General features: G+C 43.6%; 1 protein-coding gene across 1 annotated transcript; it reads right to left on the bottom strand.

Annotated features, from left to right (window-relative positions):
* Positions 1-5744: 5744 nt before the first annotated feature.
* Positions 5745-22445, bottom strand: LOC311139422 (ataxin-1-like). Its single transcript, XM_084174298.1, has 6 exons — positions 22232-22445; positions 9778-10220; positions 9283-9675; positions 8182-8493; positions 6914-8032; positions 5745-6668 (listed from the first exon to the last, which is right to left on the bottom strand). The coding sequence occupies exons 2-6, from the start codon at positions 9901-9903 to the stop codon at positions 5751-5753; spliced, it is 2868 nt and encodes a 955-aa protein (XP_084030424.1). The 5' UTR covers positions 9904-10220; positions 22232-22445; the 3' UTR covers positions 5745-5750.
* Between the last annotated feature and the right edge of the window lie 2192 nt (positions 22446-24637).

Genomic DNA, 24637 nt, shown 5'->3' on the forward strand with positions numbered 1-24637 from the left:
GCAGGCTGAGGCTCAGGCTGATTCATGGTGAATCCAGGCAGGCTGAGGCTCAACCTGATTCATGATGAACCCAGGCAGGCTGAGGCTCAGGTTGATTCAGGCTGATTCATGATGAACCCAGGCAGGCTGAGGAAACAATGAGACATCATCATCAGAGGATTGAGATCAATGCCTTTTTTATGTGTCGTTTTACTGTAGTTGACACAATATTATGCGTTCATAATAAACCCACTACCAGCCATTGGTTCGTTGATTAGTGATTCAATTAGATTGAAGGATGGAGAATAGGTTATTTGTTGCCACCACTGTCATTAATTTGACCCCTGATGGAGAGACGTCTGGGGGAGAAATAAGAACATATGTTGTTGTTTATAAATCTACTTCCATACCAGTGTTCTAACATCTTTAAACCCTAAAACATGATCCCAGTGTCACGATCGTCGTAATGAACAGACCAAGGCGCAGCGTGATGAACGAACATGTTTAACTTTATTATCTTTAGTGATAATAGAACACAATCAACAAAACAAGAAACGACTCGTGAAGTCCACGGTAACAATGACCGAACACGGAACAAGAACCCACAAACACAAAGGGAAAATAGACAGTATAAATATGGCTCCCAATCAGAGACAACCAACGACAGCTGACACTCGTTGCCTCTGATTGGGAGTCACTCTAGCCAACATAGAAATAAACACATAGAATGAACACACCCTGGCTCAACATATAGAGTCCCAGAGCCAGGGTGTGACACCCAGTTTCAATATAGGCCATCACTCTGGGGCAAATCCAGCAAACATAACCTGTATGTTATGCATTACCACAACTTAACTGGTCATTCCAATTCGGTCATGTTATGTCAACTGTCCTGACATTAGGCCGTATACCCACAACTCCTAGTGCTCAATATCTGTGTAGTTTCCTCTTTCATTCTTACTTTTTATGATGTGCATTTGTGCCTTTTGATGTTTTGATAGGCGTTTATGAATACAATTTGTGATTTATTGGGTTGTGTCCCAAATGGCACCCTATTCCCTACGTAGCGCACTACTTTTGACCAGGATTCATAGGGCTCTGGTCAAAAGTAGTGCACTATATAGGGAATAGGGTGCCATTTGGGACACAGTATGATTATATATTGTTACTGTGCTCCCCTCCTCACAGGTGGACCTACAGAGGATGTTCACATTCCGTAATTCCAAGCAGAGTTACCATGGCATCCCCATCATTGCTGCCAACATGGACACCACAGGTACCTTTGAGATGGCACACGTCCTCAGCAAGGAATGCACTTCTTGGTTCCGCCTGGCTTTCCCTTTGAGAGAATGAACCACTGAACGTTCCACAATGTTTGCTCAATACGTTTTGTCTTATCTCACCAGGATGGCGGATGCAGCTGTCCTGGCGATGTGGCTAACGCATTTGGTGAGTCCTGGTTTGATAAATCATACTATCATAGTGACATTGTATGTGTCCCAAATTGACATTGTGTGTATCCTATTCCCTATAGGGCCCGGGTCAAAGTAGTGCACTATATTGGGAATAGGATGCCATTTGGGAAGCATACGTTGTGCTGTATCACTCCAAGATACTGCCTTGCCTGCCCCACTCTGAACAGGGTTGTGTCTGTGTGATTCTAGGCGCGGGAGCTGACTTTGTGATGCTGGGGGGCCACGCTGGCTGGCCACGACCAGTGTGCCGGAGAGGTAATTAAGAAGAATGGCAAAAAGATCAAGCTGTTCTATGGGATGAGCTCTGACACGGCCATGAAGAAATATGTAGGGGGAGTGGCAGAGTACAGGTACAATAATAATAATTTGGTGGGTGCTTATATCTGTCCTGTTTTACACATGTGAATTGGAAATGTGTTTTTTTCATATCCCACTCTCCCTGAGACAACCTCGGAGAGTGGGGTCACAGCCAGGGTCTACCATTATCAACAGCAACCCTGGAGCAATTAGTGTCAAGTGCCTTGCTCAAGGGCACTTCAACAGATTTTTTCACCTTGCCGGCACGGGGATTCAAACTAGCAACCTTACGGTTACTGGCCCAATGATCTAACCGCTAGGCCAGTGGTTCCCAACCTTTTTTGGTTACTGTACCACCAACTGAACTTTGCTCTGCCCGGAGTACTCCTGAAGTACCCCCTCATGTGCATTTTAACAGTAAGCCAATGGTCTCATGAGTCTTATCAAGTACCCCCTGTGGATAAGCCAAGTACCCCCAGGGGTCCTTGTACCCCTGGTTGGGAACCCCTATGCTAGCCTACCTTCCGCCCACAGTATATAAATACAGTATCCTTTCAGTTTTTCTAATAATATCTTACAAGCAAGCACACACATTTTCTTCACAAAATGTCAATTTAGTAGTTAGCTCTAGTCTCCTTAGTGCAGAACTGTTGATGATGTTGAAGACTAAGAAGTCAATGTGCCTGATCAACCCAATGGAAGACCATAGCTTTATTGACAAGTTTTCCCCTCTTCCTCAATCCCTCCATCCCCTCTCCGCAGGACGGTGGAGGTGCCGTACAGGGGGGGATGTAGAGGACACCATCAGGGACATTCTAGGTGGCCTGCGCTCCACCTGTACCTAATGTAGGAGCTGCTAAACTGAAGGAGCTCAGTCGCAGGACCACCTTTATCAGAGTCACACAGCAGGCCAGCACCATGTTCACATAGTAGTAAATAGACAGACGGACGGACAATATGATCTTTCTTGTGGCTGTTTAGAGCTTCACATCCTAATGCCTGATTTCAATTGTGCTGAAAATATGAATAAGTATAATTTGAAAGTGTGAATCTACAACAATTTGTTATGTGAATGCATGTGTTACTTTGCCCGTTCACAGTAGACAGAAAGAGGAGAAACGGAGAGAAAAACCAACCTGGACTCAGGGGTAGACGTAACATATTAGTATGATATGTTACGTTTGGTATGGTATTAATTTGTGGATGTCCATCTTCCATTTCGTTGGATATGTTATGAATTACAATTCGTATGATATGTTACGAAAAAATGCAAATTGCAATTCGTACAATATGTTACGAATTTGCAAATCGTATGATACGTTATGATTTCCAATTTGTTGTGGCTAACGTTAGCTAGGTCTCTAGGTGGCTAACGCTAACGTTAGCTAGGTGGCTAACCTTAGCTAGGCTACCGTTTAGGGTTAGGGGTTAAGGTTAGGGTTAGGAGTTAGGTTAAAGGGTTAAGGTTAGGATTAGGGGAAGGGTTAGCTAACATGCTAAGTAGTTGCAAGGTAGCCAAAAATTTGGTAAGTAGTTGCAAAGTTGCTAATTAGCTAAAATCCTAAAGTTGTCTGTGATGTTATTCGAACACACAACCTTTGGGTTGCTTGATGTTCACGTTTAATGCCTACCCATCCACCCTGACCAACCACCCAACTTTCGTTTTTGCCTTAAGTAACCTTCTGTCTTATGTAACCATACCAAATGTAACATATCATACTAAATTGAGTGTCCTGGAATCCAGATTTACATTTACTATGTTATGTGTAGTCTATGAGACCAGGCTGTAAAAACAGAGTGCTCGAGTAAAAAGCTGCTCTGTTGCTCCTCTTGAAAGACAGATGAAAGACGGATGAAACAGTTGAAAGACAGAATTTCAGTTGACTCTGTTATTTATTATTCTGAGTATACAGAGACAATACATTTGTTCATGTTCTTTTGTATTATTATTATTATTTAAAAAAAAAAATCAAATCTAAATGAAACGTTAAAAAATGGCAACTGAAATATTTGGTCCATAAACCTGAAAACACTCTCTAAGAAAGGGACCATAGATCACACAGAACAGACCGGAGTATATCTTACAAATTAAACAATAATACTACAGTTAGAAAATCAACATTGAAGTATTCTATCCCCCCTTGTTTCCTGTCGTGTTTATGTTTTTTATTTGACCTGTATTTAACTAGGCAAGTCGGTTAAGAACAAATTCTTATTTACAATGACGGCCTACACCGGCCAAACCCGGACGACGCTGGGCCAATTGTGCGCCGCCCTATGGGACTCCCAATCACGGCCGGTTGTGATACAGCCTGGAATCGAACCAGGGGGTCTGTAGTGACGCCTCAAGCACTGAGATGCAGTGCCTTAGATCGCTGCACACTATGTAAAATAAAAGGGTACATAAATGTATCTTACATATGAGGTACACAAAAACGTTATTTCACAAGCTTTTTGTTTGGTTGCGGACCAATGGATGAACATTTTTTAAATTACAGATTGTACAATAATATCAATGATCTAATTTTGGATAATATCTACAACAATGATTATATTTTACCACATACAGGGAAAAACAGTCGGTGGGCAGTGTCTGTTTCTCTGCCAGTTCACCTGAATATTGACAAGATGCAAACAACAGTCTAGTCCAATAATCTGGGTTCATTCCTCAACCAAAAGGAAATGACTATTATATTTCAGCACTGCAGCTCATACATTCATTCACTCTCTCTCAATTCAATTCAATTACATTTGCTTTATTGGCATGACGTAACAATGTACATATTGCCAAAGCTTACTTTGGAGATTTACAATATTAACATAATTAAAATAATAATAATCAATATTGTCAACGGGACAACAGTAACAAAAATAATCAAGGGTCAAAATAACCATTGAACAATAACAATAAGCATAGCTCTCTCTCTCTCTCTCTCTCTCTCTCTCTCTCTCTCTCTCTCTCTCTCTCTCTCTCTCTCTCTCTCTCTCTCTCTCTCTCTCTCTCTCTCTCTCTCTCTCTCTCTCTCTCTCTCTCGCTCTCTCTCTCTCTCTCTCTCTCTCTCTCTCTCTCTCTCTCTCTATGAATTTGAATGTATCCAAGTGCTTTCCTACATCCTTGATGATAAACAGTTTTATGATAATCAGATACACACACGCACACACCACACCATTCCTGAGTTCTGTAAAATACTTTATTTTGGCTATAAGAAAAATGATAAATAATATAATTTTCAACTGAAAGAAAAAAAGAGAAATACCTGTGACAGTCCAGTCTAAATAAAGACGTGAGTGGGTAGTGAGGCCAGGTAGTTACAGAATGTAGAGAAATGTCAATATGCATGTCCACAGGTTCATCTACTGCTGGACCTATGGCACTGGTCCATAGTCACTGATGATCTTGACTCTAGCTTTTTCACTTGATAATACCATGATTACTCTGGAGAGAGACTGGCCTCCCAGGCAGTGGGCCACGAACTGTTTTCTGGAGAGAGACTGGCCTCCCAGGCAGTGGGCCACGAACTGTTTTCTGGAGAGAGACTGGCCTCCCAGGCAGTGGGCCACTAACTGTTTTCTGGAGAGAGACTGGCCTCCCAGGCAGTGGGCCACTAACTGTTTTCTGGAGAGAGACTGGCCTCCCAGGCAGTGGGCCACAAACTGTTTTCTGGAGAGAGACTGGCCTCCCAGGCAGTGGGCCACGAACTGTTTTCTGGAGAGAGACTGGCCTCCCAGGCAGTGGGCCACAATCTGTTTTCTGGAGAGTGACTGGCCTCACAGGCAGTGGGCCACTAACTGTTTTCTGGAGAGAGACTGGCCTCCCAGGCAGTGGGCCACACACAGAGACACCTATGTTCCTTCCATAGAAATAGAATCATAATACATGTATGTAAATACGATGTAAACTAATCCTTTACATTAATCTGGATAGATAGAGAACAGGACTAACAACGTTACAAACATATAAAAAAATGTCCCTCCTTCCCGCATAACACTCCAGCTATTTCAACGACTAACATTTGACCTGCCCTCAATGGAGAGTTTGACCTGCTGAGTTATAAAAGAGGGTTTGGGCAGAGTCAAAGGGGGTTCCTCGTCCGCCCTCTCTGTCTGATCTCTCTCTGGAGCAGACCACCTCCTCTTACGACCCAAGGGTTTTTCTTTGTCTGCCTCACCCCCTTCTGTCTTGAGGGGCGGAGGAGGGGGCATGTGGCTATTCTGTTCTCTCTCTCTCATCTCTCTATTTTCTCCATCTCTCATCTCTCCGTTTCCTGAGACAGCCTGCAGGTCTGAGGTGCCCCTGGGTCCAACTCCAGCTCCGTAGACCCCTGGTCCAGAACCAGATCCGGGTCTTAGTCCAGATCCTGTCACCTGGTCCACACAGCGGGGGACGCCCCTGTCCTCATTATTCAACCTGTCTGTTTTGGCCACCTGCACCAGGAAGACACTGTTGCTGCCTGCAGCATTCATACTGTTCAAGTCTTTGTCCATGCTCTGACTGTCTCTCTGACTGTCTCTCTGACTGTCTCTCTGACTGTCTCTCTGACTGTTGTTGCTCTGATTATTACCCTGACTATTACTCCGACTATTTATCAGACTGTTGATTTGATCAATACTCTGACCATTACTCTGACCATTACTTTGAATATTCCCCTGACTGTTCCCCTGGCGGTTAGACCCCTGTGTGATGTCCCCAGTGCTGTGCCTCAGCTTGACCTCGTGACCCTGGCAGCTGTTGTTCCTCCCAGACGCAGAGCCGCCACCACTCCTCAGGCTCCTGAGGGTCAGGGAGACACACACGTCCCCAACACACAGCTTGGCACAGCTCAGCTCCAGCAGCTGAGTGGTCCGGTCAGGGGAGCAGGAAGACCAGCCCTGGCCGAACACAAAGAATGGGTACTCCAGCAGCACCTCCACACACACCTGCAGAGAAATACAACACGCAAAAGGATACACAATAAACTGTTATTGGCATAAACATTGAGATTAGGATGGGTTATGGTAGCCTGGTCTCAGATCTGTTTGTGCTCTTTTCAACACCATTGCTGTCATTGTCAAGCCAAACATGCTTAGCATGAGAATGAGTGACAAGGAGTTGACAGGATAGTACAAACAGACTGGCACTGAAGCTAGGGGAAGGGAGACAACAACAAGCTTAGCTAGCTTACCTGTGCTTTGAGTTCCCCGACACCGAACTGTATGACGACGGCGTTGGGTGTCTGGCCTGTGTCGATGCGTTCCACGGTACTGGAGTCAATCTTCAGCTCACTGCTGATCTCAGCACTCTGGATAAAGTCCTCCGTCTTCAGGTCCTCCACGCGCTTCAGCTCCCCGTCCGCCAGCTGGATGATGGAGCCACGCATGAAGAACGGAGGGAGCGTGGCTGGAGAGGAGGAGGGAGAGGGGGAAGCCTGGACAGGGGCTGGGGCTGGGGCTGGGGCTGGGGAGGGGGACGCCACCACAGTAGCGGCTGTGTTAGACGGGATTTGGATGTGTTGGGTGGGTAGTACTTGGGCCTGGAGTACAGCAGGGGACTGGTGGTGGCCGTCCGACCTCAGCATCTCACACTTGGACTGGGCCGCGGTGAGGTAGGCGGGGTGGGGGAGGTATGAGGCAGCTGGAGCCAGCTGAGAGGCGGCGGTGCTGGCAGTGGTGGTGGCCGTCCTGGCGGTCACCGAGCGGGGAGCCTCGAGGTCCGCAGTGGTGGTAGTAACTCCACCCACTCCGCTAACGGGTATCAGGAGAGACTGGAGGGATTGGCCGTCTGGGATGACCAGGTGCTGCGGCAGGGTGGCATAGCTGATGCCGTGCTGGTTATCTGCGCTGGCGATGTAGCCGATGATTGGTGCCTGGGTGGTAGAGTACAGGCTGTGTACAGGCTCGTCAGAGTGGTGGGTGGTCTGGATAACCGTGTGAGGGGCAGAAGAGACCTTCAGAGCCTCAGAGGAGTTGAGGGAGGTGAAAGAGGAGGTTCTGGAGACAGGCTTCCCTAGACAGATGCCTCCTCCCTCACTGTGTATTAGTGATGGGTGGACCTGGACCTTGTCCTGCTCAGTACCACTTGTAGGGTGAGGGTGAGGGTGGGGGTGGGCATTTGCTACCAGCACCAGTGAGGTTTGTAGTCCTGTGGAATCCTGGGTAGTGTAGTCTGCGGGAATGAGGATGTGTCGAGCTTCGTATCCATGGTGAACCTGCTGATTGTTCTGGTGAGAGTAGGAGACTCCTTTGATGTCAGCACAGCTCTGTTTACCGAAACTCCTCTCCAGTTCTCCATTTAGCTGCACCACCTTCAAATCAAATCAACCTTTATTTGTCATATGCACAGGATACAGCATAGTCTACACTGTACGCTCTCCTCGCAAACAGTTCAACATTAAAAATGTATTCAATACAAAATGTTTTTTTTTACATCAAATATGGAAAAATATACAAATACCTTGGTGTGTCCGCCCTCAGCTTTCTTGACCCCTGACCCATCCGCATACTGAACCAGCACCTGGGAGGGGGCGAGGGTGAGGGTGTGGGTGTGGGGGAGGAGGCCCACCCCAGGGTGGGTGTGGAGCTGGAGAGGCTGGAGGTGGCCCTGGGGAGGGGAGGTGACGGTCAGAGTGGTGCTGCTGTCCAGCTGGATGTACTGGTGGGTTCCGGTGAAGTGTGTGGAGGAGGGCAGTGAGACGGCGGTCCCTCCAACAGACACTGCCAGGTCAGACGGCAGCCCTATCTGGAGCTGCTGCTGCTGGTCACCAACCTTAACATAACATAACATAACATAGTACTTCATTCATTTGTTTGCACCAACCAATACATAAAAAAAACACTAAGAAATACACAATAAATACCAGTGTTTTGGGAAGCTACTCTGAAAATATAGTTTACCAAGCTAACAGTTACTTCACTCTGGAAGAAGTTAAGCTACACTAAAGCTACCATTAAGAAAAATATAGTTTACTGAACCTAAAGTTACCTTGAAAAAGTAGTTCACCACATTCAAACTACTTAATGATACATTATCATATCGACATCTGAAATGTCATAGACTACAAATTGCAAAAACAGATCACAATTTAGCCTATAAAACACAAAAACAACACCGTTCAACAAACCCTCCCCTAACCCGGACGACGCTGGGCCAATTGTGCGCCGCCCTATGGGACTCCCGGCCACGGCTGGTTGTGGCACAGCCCCGGGAATGAACCCGGGTCTGTAGTAACTCCTCTAGGACTGCGATGCAGTGCCTTAGACTAATGCGCCACTCAGGAGAACCACAAAAACGATGTTTTAAGTGAGAATTAGGCAGGTCTGATTATTATTGTCACCCTTATGTTATTTTCTTTTTGCCCCCAAAAAATGGTGTGAAGTTCCAGTAGTTAGCTACACCGCTACGTGGCAAAAAAGTAATTAACTACTGAAAACACACAAAAAAAATGAATTTAGTTCAACTACCACCAAGCTACTGCAAAATGTAGTTAATTACTAGTTGAACTCCATGTAGTTCACTACTCCCCAACACTGGTACACACACAATAGACACACACACCTTGGTGGCCTGGGAGATGACGGCGGTGGTGTAGCAGTGGCCGTCCAGATGGTGGCGCTGTTGCCCTGTGGAGGTAGCTACACCGGCGGCAGTGGACGGGATGATCTGAGAGGAGATGTAGCCAGTGTACGGCCCCGAGCTAATGAACTGGAGGTTAGGGGCCAGCTGGACGTATCGGCTGAGCCCCACCCCAGTGGGGTAGACAGTGGAGAGGGAGGACAAGGGGATCGTAGACAGAGAGGTAGCAGAGGGAGAGGGGGAGGAAGAGGAGGACGAGGAGACATGAAACCTGGGGCTGGGAGTTTCCGTGGATCTGCAGCGTTCGCTGGCTACACTGGCCAGCCGAGCCAGGTTCTCTGTGTGTAGGGTAGTGTCTGCTACCACCACAGGCCTCTGCTCCAGAGCCAGGTTCTCTGTGTGTAGGGTAGTGTCTGCTACCACCACAGGCCTCTGCTCCAGAGCCAGGTTCTCTGTGTGTAGGGTAGTGTCTGCTACCACCACAGGCCTCTGCTCCAGAGCCAGGGTCTCAGCTGCTGCCGCCACAGGCCTCTGCTCCAGAGCCAGGATCTCACGCTTCTTTGGAGGTAGACAGCCATGGCTCCTCTCCTGGTTGGATTTCATGGTTGGTTTTCCCTCTTTGCTTGTCTCTGCAGTAGATTTTGTGAAAATCTCTCTCTCTCTCTCTCTCTCTCTCTCTCTCTCTCTCTCTGAGGTCTCTCTCTCTGAGGTCTCTCTCTCTGAGGTCTCTCTCTCTGAGGTCTCTCTCTCTGAGGTCTCTCACAGGTCTTCACTGTGTGACTGTGTGTCCTGGACTCAGCAGTCTAGAGAGGGCAGAGTAACGCCCACCAGGCGACAGAGAGGACGGCTCCATGGACTTCATAAGGAATCATCTCTGACTGACCGACCACTGGCCTCCACAACGTCCGTCAGCTGCAAATCTGGAGACAGAGGAAGACACACAATTGTTATGTTCTAGCATGTTAAAAAAATTTTGCGAAGAATCATGGCTGTACATTTCCAACATGCTTACTCTCTGTGCATGACACGTCAAAGAATATATGCAGTCATCACATTCCATATTTGAATATGCGCCCTTGCAGGCGCGAGAATGAGAAAGAGGGGTGGACATGTAAGGGGCTTGGCTTGAAGCGCTAAACATCATGGCATGACGTGAATTGGAATGTGTTTAGGCTATTACTAGCATCAGAACTTCACTTAATTACAGAATGATATACTAGATATTAGGAATATTTTGAATTATTATGTGGATTAGAATGAATGGACATTTTTGTAGGGGGCAAAACAAGTCTTACATTTTAAAGTGGAAATTACAAACTTTAGAAACCTTTTTAAACCTTGAATACACTACAAGTTTGCATTTCCTACATGTTTGCGACAACAGAGTGATCAAATTAAGATGGAATACATCGGACTGTGGTGGTCACGAAATTTCGTCAGCCGGTGACTGTCCAGCAAATAACTGTCGGTCTCACGGTAATTGACCGTTAATTAACATAAACACATTTAGCATCTCCTGTCTAAAGAAGCATGATATGAAGAAAATTTAGTCTATTTCAGAAGAAAATAATAGCATACTCTGAGTTGTCCTTATGTTAGGTCCTGATGTGGCTATGCCAAATGGCTGTTGGCTACAGTAGTTCATTTAGCAGACAAGATTTGCTTATAATTCCGTGGCAATATTTTATATTATTTTATAGTATGAAGAATACAATTGAACAAAGCTGAATAAAATATAAATATTTTCTGTTACAGGAGTGGGTCGCAGTTCCGGAGCGACCCACTAGGTGTCATCCTCCGACAACCTTAGGCACCTCCTCACTCACAGTCAGGACTAATCATCTTCCTATTGGTGTCACCTGTGTCTATCGGTTCACCTGTGTATTTATGCCCTCACTTCCCTGTGTTCCCTTGCTCAGTTTTCTCTGCTAGTTTCATTATGCCTAGCAGTACTAATCAGTGTCTGATCGCGGTATGTATGGACAGGTACGTGAGAAGTGTTCTCCCTGTTTATTTATTATTTCAGTTTTATTATTTCAGTTAGTATTTTGTATTTTTTGGCTGTCTGCCTGTTTTTTGGAGTCTTATTTGCTCTGCCTTTCTTTTTTGTGTAATGTCCGTTGTTTTGTATCCTGGCTTCAGGACCATCAGTAAAGTTCCTTGTTTCACCATCTCTGCCTACTGCCTACTGTCTAACCTGCACCTCACACCAACCCTTACAATTTTCTCCAAACGATTTTAGGGAGTGCGCACATGCAGCTATTCTGTGTTGAGCGGTTAACCTCTACGGGATCGGTGTCCCGTATACGGGATGGTTGAGCTAACATGCGCTAATGTTATTAGCATGACTGTTGTAAGTAACAGCAAACTTTCCAGGACATAGACATGTCTTATATGGGCAAAAAGCTTAAATTCTTGTTAATCTAACTGCATTGTCCAATTTACAGTAGCTATTTCAGTTTAAAAATATCAGGCCATCTAGATGTGTGAAAGTTGGTGTATAAGCTAATGATCCATCATGTATGACATTCCAGGGAGAGTGCAAACTTACATTTTGTATATTTTTTAATGTTGTATTTTTTTTGGGGGGGAATGGATCAGATTAATATTGCAGATAGATTGTATCTTCTATCAATGTAATTGTCTGCATCACTTCCAATCCCCCATGTTTTATATATATATATATATTCCCCTTTATTACTTTTCAACCCCACCATCCCTTTCCCTACTTGGAGTAAATTAGTGAACAACAATACCCAGGCCTCTACTTCCGGTCTATAGTTACTATCTACACCTTATGGACAGAGTTAATTTTACAATAATTCTATTATTTATATATATATATATATATACTTTATTTATTTTTTATTTATTTTTTGCTCCTGAACTTCTTCTACTCTCAACCTCTCCGATCATTTTCATGATGTCCATCCGGTTTGCTTCTATATGCCATATCTTTCTAACTGTGCTCTTTCCCAAAAGCTCCCAACATACAACCTATATACTTATTATGGACACAGTATGCTTACATTATTAGCTATCTTTGTTATTATTTGTTGTTATTTGTTATTAGTCCCATCCTTCAACTCTATTCAATACCTCCCATCTATCTCTTAACACCATCCATATAGGATTTCTATTTGCCATATATATTTCAACCGTACTGTGATGTTTTACAAAAGTTCTGAACCTTTCTATTCTCATTGCTTCTACAGATTGTGAATTAATAATAAACATTTTAGCTAAAAGTATTATTATATTATTGATTGATTGACTATGACTTTTCAGATCACCCAGTAATGCTATCTGCAAGGTTAGTTCCAGGTAAATATTGCAATCCTTTAGCCATTCCTGGACCTGTGTCCAAAAACAAGCTACAAATGGACAGAACCAAAACAAATGATCTAATGATTCTGTCTCTTCACAGCAAAATCTGCAGAGCTGGGAAGATTGTATCCCCCATATAAATAACATTCTATTGGTAGCAAGAATTTTATATAATAATTTAAATTGAAAGATTCTAATTTTTGAATCCGGTGTCGTTTTGCGTGTCAGTTCATAAACACTATGCCATGGGATCGGTACGTCAAAGATCTCTTCCAACTATTTTGCAATCTATATGGGACGGCTGTCAATCCTTTGGTCCTTAAGTGAAACTGATATACTTTTTTATTTATCACAGTTTTCCTTAACCAATTCTGTTCTTTAATGCAAGGCCGACAGACAAGTTCCTTACTTTCTCCCCCTTCCACTTTCCTCTTCCACTTTTGCGGTAAGGCTGCAATTATTTGGTTGTAATTTTGGGTAGAGCAGACATTTCCATATGTTTTTGTTAGCTGCATGTGCGACATAACTCCACCAGTCCTACCGATGATATCATTTACGAAGATTATACCTTTTTTAAACATTCTGTCAAAAAATAAAGGTTTTTTGTCAATTAGTATATTTGAATTTAACCACAATATTTGTTGCATTATTTGTTCTGTCGTTTCTGGAGGATTAAATTGAAATTGCAACCAACTTTCTATGGCTTGTTTTAGAAATAGTGACATTTGGGAGATTATTTCCTTTTCAAATAACTGAAAGTGAGAGGTTGTAATCTGAATAAAGGGAAAAAGGCCTTTCTTGAACATTGGGTGAGACAATCTTACTAATTTGCTTGAGAACCAGTTCGGATTTAAGTATAACTTTTGTATGACTGAAGCTTTTAGTGATAGGTCTAATGCTTTAATATTTAATAATTTCTGTCCTCCGAATTCATATTCATTATATAAATATGCTCTTTTAATTTTGTCTGGCTTGCCGTTCCAAATAAAATTGAATATTTTTTTCTCATATAATTTAAAAAACTGTTTGCTAGGCGTAGGCAAGACCATAAGCAAATAGGTAAACTGGGATAATACTAAAGAGTTAATCAGGGTGATTTTTCCACAAATTGACAGGTATTTTCCTTTCCATGGTAGTAAGATCTTATCTATTTTTGCTAACTTTCTATTAAAATGTATTGAAGTGAGATCATTTATTTCCTTTGGGATATGTATTCCGAGTATATCCACATCACCATCAGACCATTTTATTGGTAAACTACATGGTAATGTAAAAATTGTATTTTGTAGTGATCCAATACGTAATATAGTACATTTGTCATAATTTGGTTTTAATCCAGAGAGGTTAGAAAATGTATCTAGATCCTCTGAGGCTGTGGAGGGATTCTAGTTGTGGATCTAAAAGAAAACATGAATAATCTGCGTCCAATGACACCTTTGTTTTTAAGCCCTGTATTTCTAATCCTCTGATATTATTATTATTGGATCTGATTTTAATAGCTAACATCTCGATGGCCACAATAAATAGATATGCCGATAGTGGACAACCTTGTTTCACTCCTCTTGACAGTTTAAAACTTTCTGAGAAATAGCCATTATTTACTATTTTACACCTAGGGTTACTATACATGATTTTGACCCATTTTATAAGAGATTCTCCAAAATTGAAATGCTCCAGGCATTTATATATAAACCCCAGTCGTACTTTATCAAATGCCTTTTCGAAGTCTGCTATGAATAGCAGGCCTGGTTTCCCATATTTTCCATAGTGTTCTATTGTTTCCAATACTTGCCTTATATTATCTCCAATGTATCTTCCATGTAAAAAACCTGTCTGATTAGAATGAATAATATCCGACAATACCTTTTTTAATTCTATGCGCTATACATTTTGCTAGGATTTCTGCATCACAACACTGAAGTGTAAGGGGCCTCCAATTTTGTAAATGGACTGGATCTTTATATTTTCCACTTGTATCCTGTTTCAGTAATAATGAGATCAGACCTTCTTCTTGAGTGTCAGATAATCTACCATTTACATAGGAGTGGTTAAAACATGCTAATAACGGTCCTCTTAGTATATCAAAAAAGGTTTGGTATACCTCGACTGGTATGCCATCCAACCCTGGAGTTTTCCCGGACTTAAAGTCTTTAATTGCATCCAGAAGTTCCTCCTCTGTAATTTCACCTTCACATGAGTCTTTCTGTGTGGCTGTTAATTTGACATTATCAATAGAAAAAAATCTCTACAATTAGCTTCAGTTAGAGGAGACGGAGGCGACTGAAAAGAAAACATATGCTTAAAGTACTTTGTTTCTTCCTTCAAAATATTGTTTGGTGAATTATGGGTGACTCCGTCAATTGTAACCAGTTTCATTAAGTTCTTTTTGGTATCATTCCTATGTTGAAGATTAAACAAGAATTTTGTGAATTTTTCCCCATATTCCATCCAGTTTGCTTTATTTTTATAATATATTACACTTGATCTTTCTTGAATAAGTTTCTCCATTTCTTTTTGTTTTTCCTCTCATTTATTCTGAGCCTCTATGTTACAGTTTTTATTGCCATCTATCTGTTCTGTTAGACTTTCTATTTCCTTTCTTAGTATAAACTCTTTTGACCTAAATTGCTTTTGTTTTCGAGATGAGTACTGAATTGCATGGCCTCTAAAGGCACATTTAAAGGTGTCCCATACAATAAGGGGATTCGCTGTACCTATGTTATGTTGGAAAAAGTCAGTTATAAATTCCTTTGTTCTAATTATAAATAAATTATCATCCAATAGGCTTTGATTAAATTTCCAATATCCTCGCCCACATGGAAATTCAGTAAGAGTAATGTATATGCCTATTATATGATGGTCTGACCGCATTCTGTCCCCTATCAACACTTTTTTTACTTTTGGTGCCAACGAGAATGAGAAGAAAGAAGTCAAGACGACTAGCTTGATTCAGTCTCCGCCATGTATATCTCACTAGATCAGTATATTTAAGCCTCCATATATCTTCTAGTTCTAATGTATCCATGACATTCACCATTTCCTTAAGAGCATGTGGGTGATTGTTTGTGGTGTGATTTCCTTTTCGGTCCATTGAGCTATTTAAAACAGTATTATAATCCCCCACCATAATAATATTGTCTTGAGTTGCTTGCAGGCTTGATAATTTATTATATATATTGTCAAAGAATTGTGGATCATCATTATTTGGTCCGTAAAGGTTAATGAGCCATATCTGTTTATGGTCCAATAACATATTTAAAATAATCCATCTACCTTGCGTATCTATTTGGACAATTTGCACATTCGGATCGAAATTACTATTAATTCATATCATCACCCCTTTTGAATTTATTTGCCCATGGGAGAAGTATATTTCCCCCCCCCCCATTCTTTTTTCCACGCTACTTCATCTCGAATTGTTGAATGAGTTTCCTGTATACAATAGATATTATATTCCTTCTCTTTGAGCCATGTAAATATTGTTCTTCTTTTGTTATTATCAGCTAAGCCATTACAATTATAACTGGCTATACTTATTTCACCATACACCATAATGAGATACAAGTTTCAAGTCTATTTATCATTATATATATATATATATGTTTGTAAATTTACCAATAAAAAATAGCGTAATGATTGAGTGTCCATATAGCTGTACCGTGATATTTGCATTGCTACGGAGTAACCCTTCAATTGTTCTCCACTAATTCCCCCGCTAAAGCCCCTCCCCATCCCAAGTTGAGCCGTCATCCCAGTGATCAGCATCCCACCCACGTCCCTCCGTATCCCTAAGGCCCCGAGAGGCCAGGACCCATCCATCGAAAACAGCACACAGTGCCACCCACAAAACAGAAGCAGATTAACCGCAAAAAGCATTTCCAATGCTTTCACCTCTCTCTCTCTATATATATATATATATTTATAACTTTTTTTTTTTATTATGCATATCCTATTTTCCATCATTATCAATTAATATGCGTAATAATGTCGGCAGTTCACGCATAGGATTCTAACATATAACCCTGATTGCCATTGTATTACATTTAATTCATTGACAAGCAATTATTATCCTAGCAAATAATTCCCGTGGTCCATCCCATACCCTCCCCCCCAACATCCCCACCCCCCCACAACAGATGCCAGACAAGCACACACACACATACTCACATACTCCAACACACTCAACCCCCCTCCTCCACAATCCACCATCAAATCAGATACTCAACGGCTGTTATATCCCAGAGCCCAACTCGAGAAATAACTTGATCTACGAGTGCACATACAGTTAAAGCTGATTGAGAAAGCATGCAGATTGAGCAGAAATTGATAACAATGTGAGATTTAATTAATCTACTTAATCTATGTCAAGTCCTAGGTGATGGAGATCAGATCCACCCTCTTCACCTGAGACACAAACACTCTGATCCCCTGTTGTAACCATTTTCCCAAGCATCTCCATGCGGTCAGACCTTTGATTATTTTGTGCCACCTGGGCCACAATGATAAACCCCCTCTCTGATTGTCCGAGTGTGACCCCCTCCCCATGGGTTACTGCAGCCAGTGTTGCCAGCACTGCCACTACCTGGGTGGGCGTACCCCACCGGAATCCCCACCGGCTAGGTAAAAGGTCGTCAAGGTTCTCATTAGCAGCTTTGAGAATTTCCTTGTATATTATGCTCTCCCATCAGGGGGCTCTGGCTTTGTAGGACCAACCCTGCCAGGCAGGCTCAGAATCTTGAGGGGGCGGTGCTGCTCAAGTAGGTCTCTGACCTCATTTATTTCTCTGTTTAGGCTGCATATTCACAGCAGGTCCATAAAATAGATGGGAACTTCTCTTTGGTGTATGGGTCGCTCAGGTGGGTGTCCAGGTTATAGGGTTAGGGATCTTTCCATCATGATAGGACAATGAATAATTAGATTAGATGTATACTATATTTAAAAATGTATATCCCTCATCTACACAAAATTGAAAGCTCTCTCTCTCACTACCCCTGCCCATAGACCCCCGGTCGGCTCTGGGATATGCAACCATTTCCCCTCTCACTCACTTAACGCCGCACCTTTTCAAACACAAAAATGCACACCACATGGTTGACTGCGGAAGAAATGGGCCGAGTGTGCAAACGCACCCGCATCCACATCTGCGGCAAGGGGGAAAGGACGCCAGAGAGAACACAGGACCAACCACAACAACCATCCGCCAAAACAACAACCTCCCGCCAAAAAAGCCATGTTCTAATTATTTGTATTTAAAGATGTATTATTCTGCTTGTTATATCGTTTTATCCTTTTATAAAATACTATACTTTCTATAAATGTTATTTAATATTACAATCCCTATCATTGCTAGTATCAGGTGCTCCAATATTTGACTCCTCTATTACAACTTTTAGAATAGCCATGGGGTAGTCTTTGTGTCTCTGAACATTTGGTTGTCAATATATAATTTATCCACCACTAGTGCAACACGTTTCCCTTTTAATCTGTTTTCCTTGAAGATTGGATACAGAAGTTTGCGCCTTTCTACAATCTCCCTCGGGAACTGATCATTCATGCCTATTTTCGTGCCAGCAAGTCTTTTTCCTAGGCTTTTCACCATAGCTTTATCCTTAAAAAAAGCAAATTTGGCAACGATTGGGCGCTCATATTTCTGTCCTCTTTTTCCGAAACGAGGTACACGTTCGAGTTGGATTTTATCGACAGCCTCGAGTGGGATTTGTAGCGCTGTATGCAGGAAGTCCTTCATAATATTCTCTGTTATTTCTCCCTCCTTTTCCTGAATACCCATAAATACTAGATTTTCCCTCATCGATCTAGTTTGGATGTCTAGTAAGGCTTCTCTCAGAAGATTGTTCTCCTTTTTTAGTTCCCTAACGTCCGTTTCCATTTTAGAGACTGTCACTTTTATTTATTTGGTTTCTTTCTCCATTACCAAAGCTTTTTCGTCACTCATTTGAAGACTCGCTTTCAACTCTTTTACGTCTTTACTGACCAATTCTAGTATGCCCAATTTGTCATTTATCGACTTCAACAGGTCGCTTTCCACACTTACCATACCCAGTGGTGAAAAGCATATATCATCTGTATCAGTCGATGAGTCGCGTTTCCTTTTGGGGAACGGCTCTCCACGCTTGTCTTCAGTCATGTTTGGGTGTTGCTTGTTGTTGTAATATTTGTCGATATATTTCTCTAGCCTTATGATCTTGTTTCTGTTATTATCCAGATTTAATTATATTAACTGCGAATATATGAAATGCTAATATTTAGTCTAACTTACTGATTTTGAATATTATGTTTTTATCTTGAGGTGTTTTGTACCGATTTCTATTCAATACGCCATCTTGTCTACCATTGAAGTCCCTTTCTTTGATAGGGGGATACATTTTGTATTACCATATCATTGTTGTATGTTCTCTATAGTTATGTACTTGAAAATGTATCAATTGACCAATTCGGCAAATTTGGGCAGACTTGATACAAAATAGTCCAATATTGCAATGCTTGACTGGATCAATCTGAAACATTGCATACACACTGATGCCATCTAGTGGCCAAAATCTAAATTGCGCCTAAACTGCAAAATTATAATAATAATATTGTGGCCTTTCTCTTGCATTTCAAAGATGAAGGAACAATCTTTTTTTGAAAACGCATGTTTTTTTGTTTGTATTATCTTTTACCAGATCTAATGTGTTATATTCTCCTACATTAATTTCAAATTTCCACAAACTTCAAAGTGTTTACTTTCAAATGGTATCAAGAATATGCATATCCTTGCTTCAGGTCCTGAGCTACAGGTAGTTAGATTTGGGTATGTCATTTTAGGCGAAAATTGGAAAAAAGGGTCCGATCCTTAAGAGGTTAACAAAGAAATGGGTAGGCCTATATGCTTAATGTAGAGTTACTAATGTAACTTTAGTTGTTCTACAAACGTTGGGCTATATGTTTAGATTTTTAATACATTGTAAGGCTGAATGATGAGACTCTAATGATGATTTTAAAAAAGTTGCTTGAAGGCATGAGCTCTGCTAGTCTCTCATTCACATTTTTGACAAGCACTTGATAATGCCTCATTTCACGGCGGCATCCCCTTTGTGGCCGTAATGCACCCTAAAAAATCCATGCATTTTGCGGCCAGGAGTGCTGCGTTGTGCCCTTCTCCCTGCTCAATCCGACGCGTCTCTCACTCACAGTGCTTTCTGTCACGTGATTGGGTCTTTCTCACGGACTACAGGTTAAGACAGACACATCCGGGACGCAACTGTGCGCCTCCATATCCAATTCTGAGGTGCATATTGAAGATATTGGGAAAAACTGTCCACATTTACTTTTCGTCAGCCAACAAGATGAGTAGGCCTAACAGCAAAAGCACTAGCCTATGTCAATCTACTATCCCCCATAGTACAAAAGTCGACCTATTCTGTGCCAGAAATAAATATTCCAAACATAGTCTGGGACAGTTGTGGGATGCATAGATCCCAAATTAATACAACCACTAGCATCAAAACAACTTTTTTTTATGCAATGTGGCTGATGCAACAGATCAGAACGTTTAGCTTAAAATGTTGATAAACTATTAGGGGGGGGACCAACTCCATATTAATGCCCATGATTGTGGAATGAGATGATCGACGAGCAGGTGTCCACATACTTTTGGTAATGTAGTGTATCTGTATGATGCCATTTGGGATGCAGACACTCACTGGCATGGAAAGCAAGCAGCATAGAAGTCAAGGAAGCCTTCCTCATTTTCCACAGTTATCATTAGAACCTTGAGACCAACAAACACACGGCCATTAAGATAACCCTGATGAGAACACTCATGCATTAAACCCACAGTCCCCCACATACAGGAAGCTCTTTGGGTCCCTTGGCTAGGAGGCAGGCCTGGAGAGGGAATGGATGCAATCCCGTATGTCACCCTATTCCCTATATAGTGCACTTGACCTTGTGGGCCATAGTCACATTATGTACATTATTTCCAGAAATGAGCTTTGACAACCAAATAACAAAAACAACAAAACATTGACTATGAAACAACATGTTGCCTTGCTGTGTTTCTGTCACCTTACTCTGTTGTCACAGAGACTACACTACATCTGGCTGGCTGACTGACTGGCTGGCTGGCTGACTGGCTGGCTGACTGACTGACTGAATAACTGGCTGGCTGGCTGACTGACTGACTGAATGAATGACTGGCTGACTGACTGAATAACTGGCTGGCTGGCTGACTGACTGACTGAATAACTGGCTGACTGACTGACTGACTGAATGAATGACTGGCTAGCTGACTGACTGAATGAATGACTGGCTGGCTGGCTGACTGACTGACTGACTGAATGAATGACTGGCTGACTGACTGAATAAATGACTGGCTAGCTGACTAACTGACTGAACAACTGGCTAGCTGAATGAATGACTGGCTGGCCTGACTGACTGACTGACTAACTGCATGGCTGGCTGGCTGGCTGGCTGGCTGGCTGAATGACTGGCTACACTCTCCGTCAGATATTATCTTTCCCCCACAAATCTCCTATAAATGTACCAAACACAAGGTTAACCATCTGTGTGTGTCTATGGGCTACTAGCTATAACACTCCAAATAAACCCTTCCATTCCCTGACAGGGTGCCTGTTGCTTTAAAATACAGACTCTCCTCATACAGAACAGGGTGCCTGTGCCTTTAAAAGACTGACTCTCCTTATATAGAATAAGGTGCCTGTCCCTTTAAAAGGCGGACCAGGAGTGTGAAGGAGATTCTAATGCTGTGTTCATAACCAAGTGGGAGGTGGGAATTTACCAGTTGTGAAGTCGTAAATACCAGTTGGATGCATTCACATACTTTAAAGAAGTTAAGAAACGCTGATTGGCTAATGGCCAAGAAGCTGCGTAAGCCATAAACTAAAAGTACAGCTGTCATGCTTGTAAATAAATTATAGTGTTCAAAAACCATATTAATAGATTGCTTTTTATAAAAAAAAGTTTTGTTGTTGCAGTTAAATGCCAAAAAAGCTGTTAGAGGTCATTTCCTTAGTAGGTGAGGTCAGAGGTCACCATGTGGGAGAAGTGGGAGCTCAGAATGAGAGTTTCCCACTAGTAATTACCAGATGGAGGGCCGTTCAAGTGGATTTTCCCCAGTCGTATGTGGTAAATTCCCACTTAGTTATGAACGCAGTATTAGTGAGAGAGAGAGCTGTTGCTGGCTGGCTGCTTGTCTTCTCTTCACAATGACTCCAGCATCCTGCATCGCTCCTCTCCTCACTAAGCTATCTCGCACAATGTCAGGCTACAGACAGACAGTCAGACGGAGACAGAGAGACAGACAGACACAAACAGACAGGCAGGGATTCCCCTGTAAACAAGCAAACACCCCTCTCTACAAACCTGTATGACTTGCTCTTTTGTAAATCTATTTCTTGTCATGCGATCCAAAGCCAAACAGATGCAGTGTTTGTTCTGTAGCCTCTAGGGACATTTTCTGGATTAGGGAATGACAGGATGAACGCATGAGTGGAGAGGAATGGGGTCCAAAATACTATGCCACGAATCAAGCACAAAACAAGAAGGAACACTGCCTTTGCCGAGGGAGAGGGGAAAAGCTTACCAGTCTGTACATAGCCACAGCTGGCAGAGCATTGTCGGGCTTCCTCTTGCCTGTGTAGTTTATACACTATGTGTTCCTGTAGGGAAATCCTCTTTCTCTACGTCTCCTTTGTGCAGGTCTATTTTTCAGAGCCAGTCATATTTCTGCTCCAGTCCTGTTTTCCTCCAGGAGAGCGGGTGAACATGTACAGCCAGCCGTAAGGCTCTGTGATCCGCCAGCGATAGAGGAAGTCCCCCTGGTTGAAGAATCACATGAAGTCCTGCGTGCAAAGCTGCTCTAACGTGTGTTATGCAAGGAAGTCAGACCTCCAGCTCTCTCTCTCTCCCTCTCCCTCTCTCCCTCCCAGTACTCCAGTAACATAGCTCCTCCCACAGCTAGCCGCATCAGATATTCATTCAAAAACACATTCTACTTGGCTGAGCGCCCAGACTACGCTCACACACAGAGGAGAGAGAGAAGGGGGGAGGAGGGGGAAAGAGGGACGGGTGGAAAATAGAAGTCTAAGTGAATAGCTTGTACAGACAGACACACATACATACGTACATACATACAAACACCAGACTACGCTCACACACAGAGGAGGGAGGAGGGAGACCTCCCCTAGCTCTATCCCCAGACCTCCCCTAGCTCTATCCCCAGACCTCCCCTAGCTCTCCCCCAGACCTCCCCTAGCTCTATCCCCAGACCTCCCCTAGCTCTATCCCCAGACCTCCCCTAGCTCTCCCCCAGACCTCCCCTAGCTCTATCCCCAGACCTCCCCTAGCTCTATCCCCAGACCTCCCCTAGCTCTCCCCCAGACCTCCCCTAGCTCTCCCCCAGACCTCCCCTGGCTCTATCCCCAGACCTCCCCTAGCTCTCCCCCAGACCTCCCCTGGCTCTATCCCCAGACCTCCCCTAGCTCTCCCCCAGACCTCCCCTAGCTCTATCCCCAGACCTCCCCTAGCTCTATCCCCAGACCTCCCCTAGCTCTATCCCCAGACCTCCCCTAGCTCTATCACCAGACCTCCCCTAGCTCTATCCCCAGACCTCCCCTAGCTCTATCCCCAGACCTCCCCTAGCTCTCCCCCAGACCTCCCCTAGCTCTCCCCCAGGGATGATAAACACCCTGCCTACTGGGTCTGGGGCCCTCCTCCCACCCAGACTCCTCATCCACAACACACAGGGGCAGAACACTGTGTATCGAGCCTGCAGACCTACTGCAGCTTTACTGACTGACTTCTCTCCAGCCAGGGATTCACTGAAGGTTTACACAGACTGATATGTACAGACAGACACACCTGTGAGCGCGTGCACACACACACACACACACACACACACACACACACACACAGGCTCCAGGACACAGTGTACCTGTTCAGCAGATAGACAGATGAAGGTCATGTACATGCATGGGGATTGTCGTACAGACACACACACCTGCATCCATGTCTGTATGTACACACACACACACACACACACACACACACACACTGTGTGATGTGTTTCCCATGCCTGGAACAAGAGAGTGCTGACCAGTTTTATAGTTGTACAATTGTTATCCATGTGTATCTAAAAAAGGGCTTTTAGTAACCGTTAGTAACATGTCTCTCTATCCCCTGTCAAACGTATTGCACTGCATTACTCAGCCACAGCGCTGCATTACTCAGCCACAGCGCTGCATCACTCAGCCACAGCGCTGCATTACTCAGCCACAGCGCTGCATTACTCAGCCACAGCGCTGCATTACTCAGCCACAGTGCTGCAATACTCAGCCACAGCGCTGCATTACTCAGCCACAGCGCTGCAATACTCAGCCACAGCGCTGCATTACTCAGCCACAGCAGTGCATTACTCAGCCACAGCGCTGCATCACTCAGCCACAGCGCTGCATTACTCAGCCACAGCGCTGCATCACTCAGCCACAGCGCTGCATCACTCAGCCACAGCGCTGCATCACTCAGCCACAGCGCTGCATTACTCAGCCACAGCGCTGCATCACTCAGCCACAGCGCTGCATCACTCAGCCACAGCGCTGCGTTACTCAGCCACAGCAGTGCTGAGGCGTGGCGGTGAGGTTTCAGGATGAGTTCCAAGGAGTCTCCATAATACGGCTCAACAAGCCCTGGGAGTCAGCTGTGTCTGCATGCAATACTGTGAACAGGACGGACACACACACACACTCCTTACATCCCACAGCCACAAGTGTTATGAGGTTGAATGTTCTCACTAAAACACACAGTCTGCGTCCCAAAAGGTGCCGTTCCCTTCATAGGCCTATAGGGCTCTGGTCAAAAGTAGTGCACTACAGTATATAGGGAATAGGGTGCCATTTGGGATGCCATACTATAGGCCTACTGTAGCAGCTACAATAACAACGTCTATGGCTTTAAAGGGTGAAACTACATATGTACTGACTTCACAAGGCAA

The sequence above is a fragment of the Coregonus lavaretus genome, assembly GCF_964263955.1.
Source record: "Coregonus lavaretus genome assembly, chromosome: 13".
In the NCBI taxonomy this organism is placed as follows: domain Eukaryota; kingdom Metazoa; phylum Chordata; class Actinopteri; order Salmoniformes; family Salmonidae; genus Coregonus; species Coregonus lavaretus.

What these genes read in the sequence shown, in the direction of transcription:
- LOC311139422 (XM_084174298.1), bottom strand. Translation starts at nt 9,903, where the DNA reads ATGAAATCCAACCAGGAGAGGAGCCATGGCTGTCTACCTCCAAAGAAG. An exon ending in TCATCTCCCAGGCCACCAAG is followed by an intron (nt 8,494 to 9,282) that starts GTGTGTGTGTCT and finishes TGTTATGTTAAG; the next exon opens with GTTGGTGACCAGCAGCAGCA. An exon ending in CTGAGGGCGGACACACCAAG is followed by an intron (nt 8,033 to 8,181) that starts GTATTTGTATAT and finishes TTTGATTTGAAG; the next exon opens with GTGGTGCAGCTAAATGGAGA.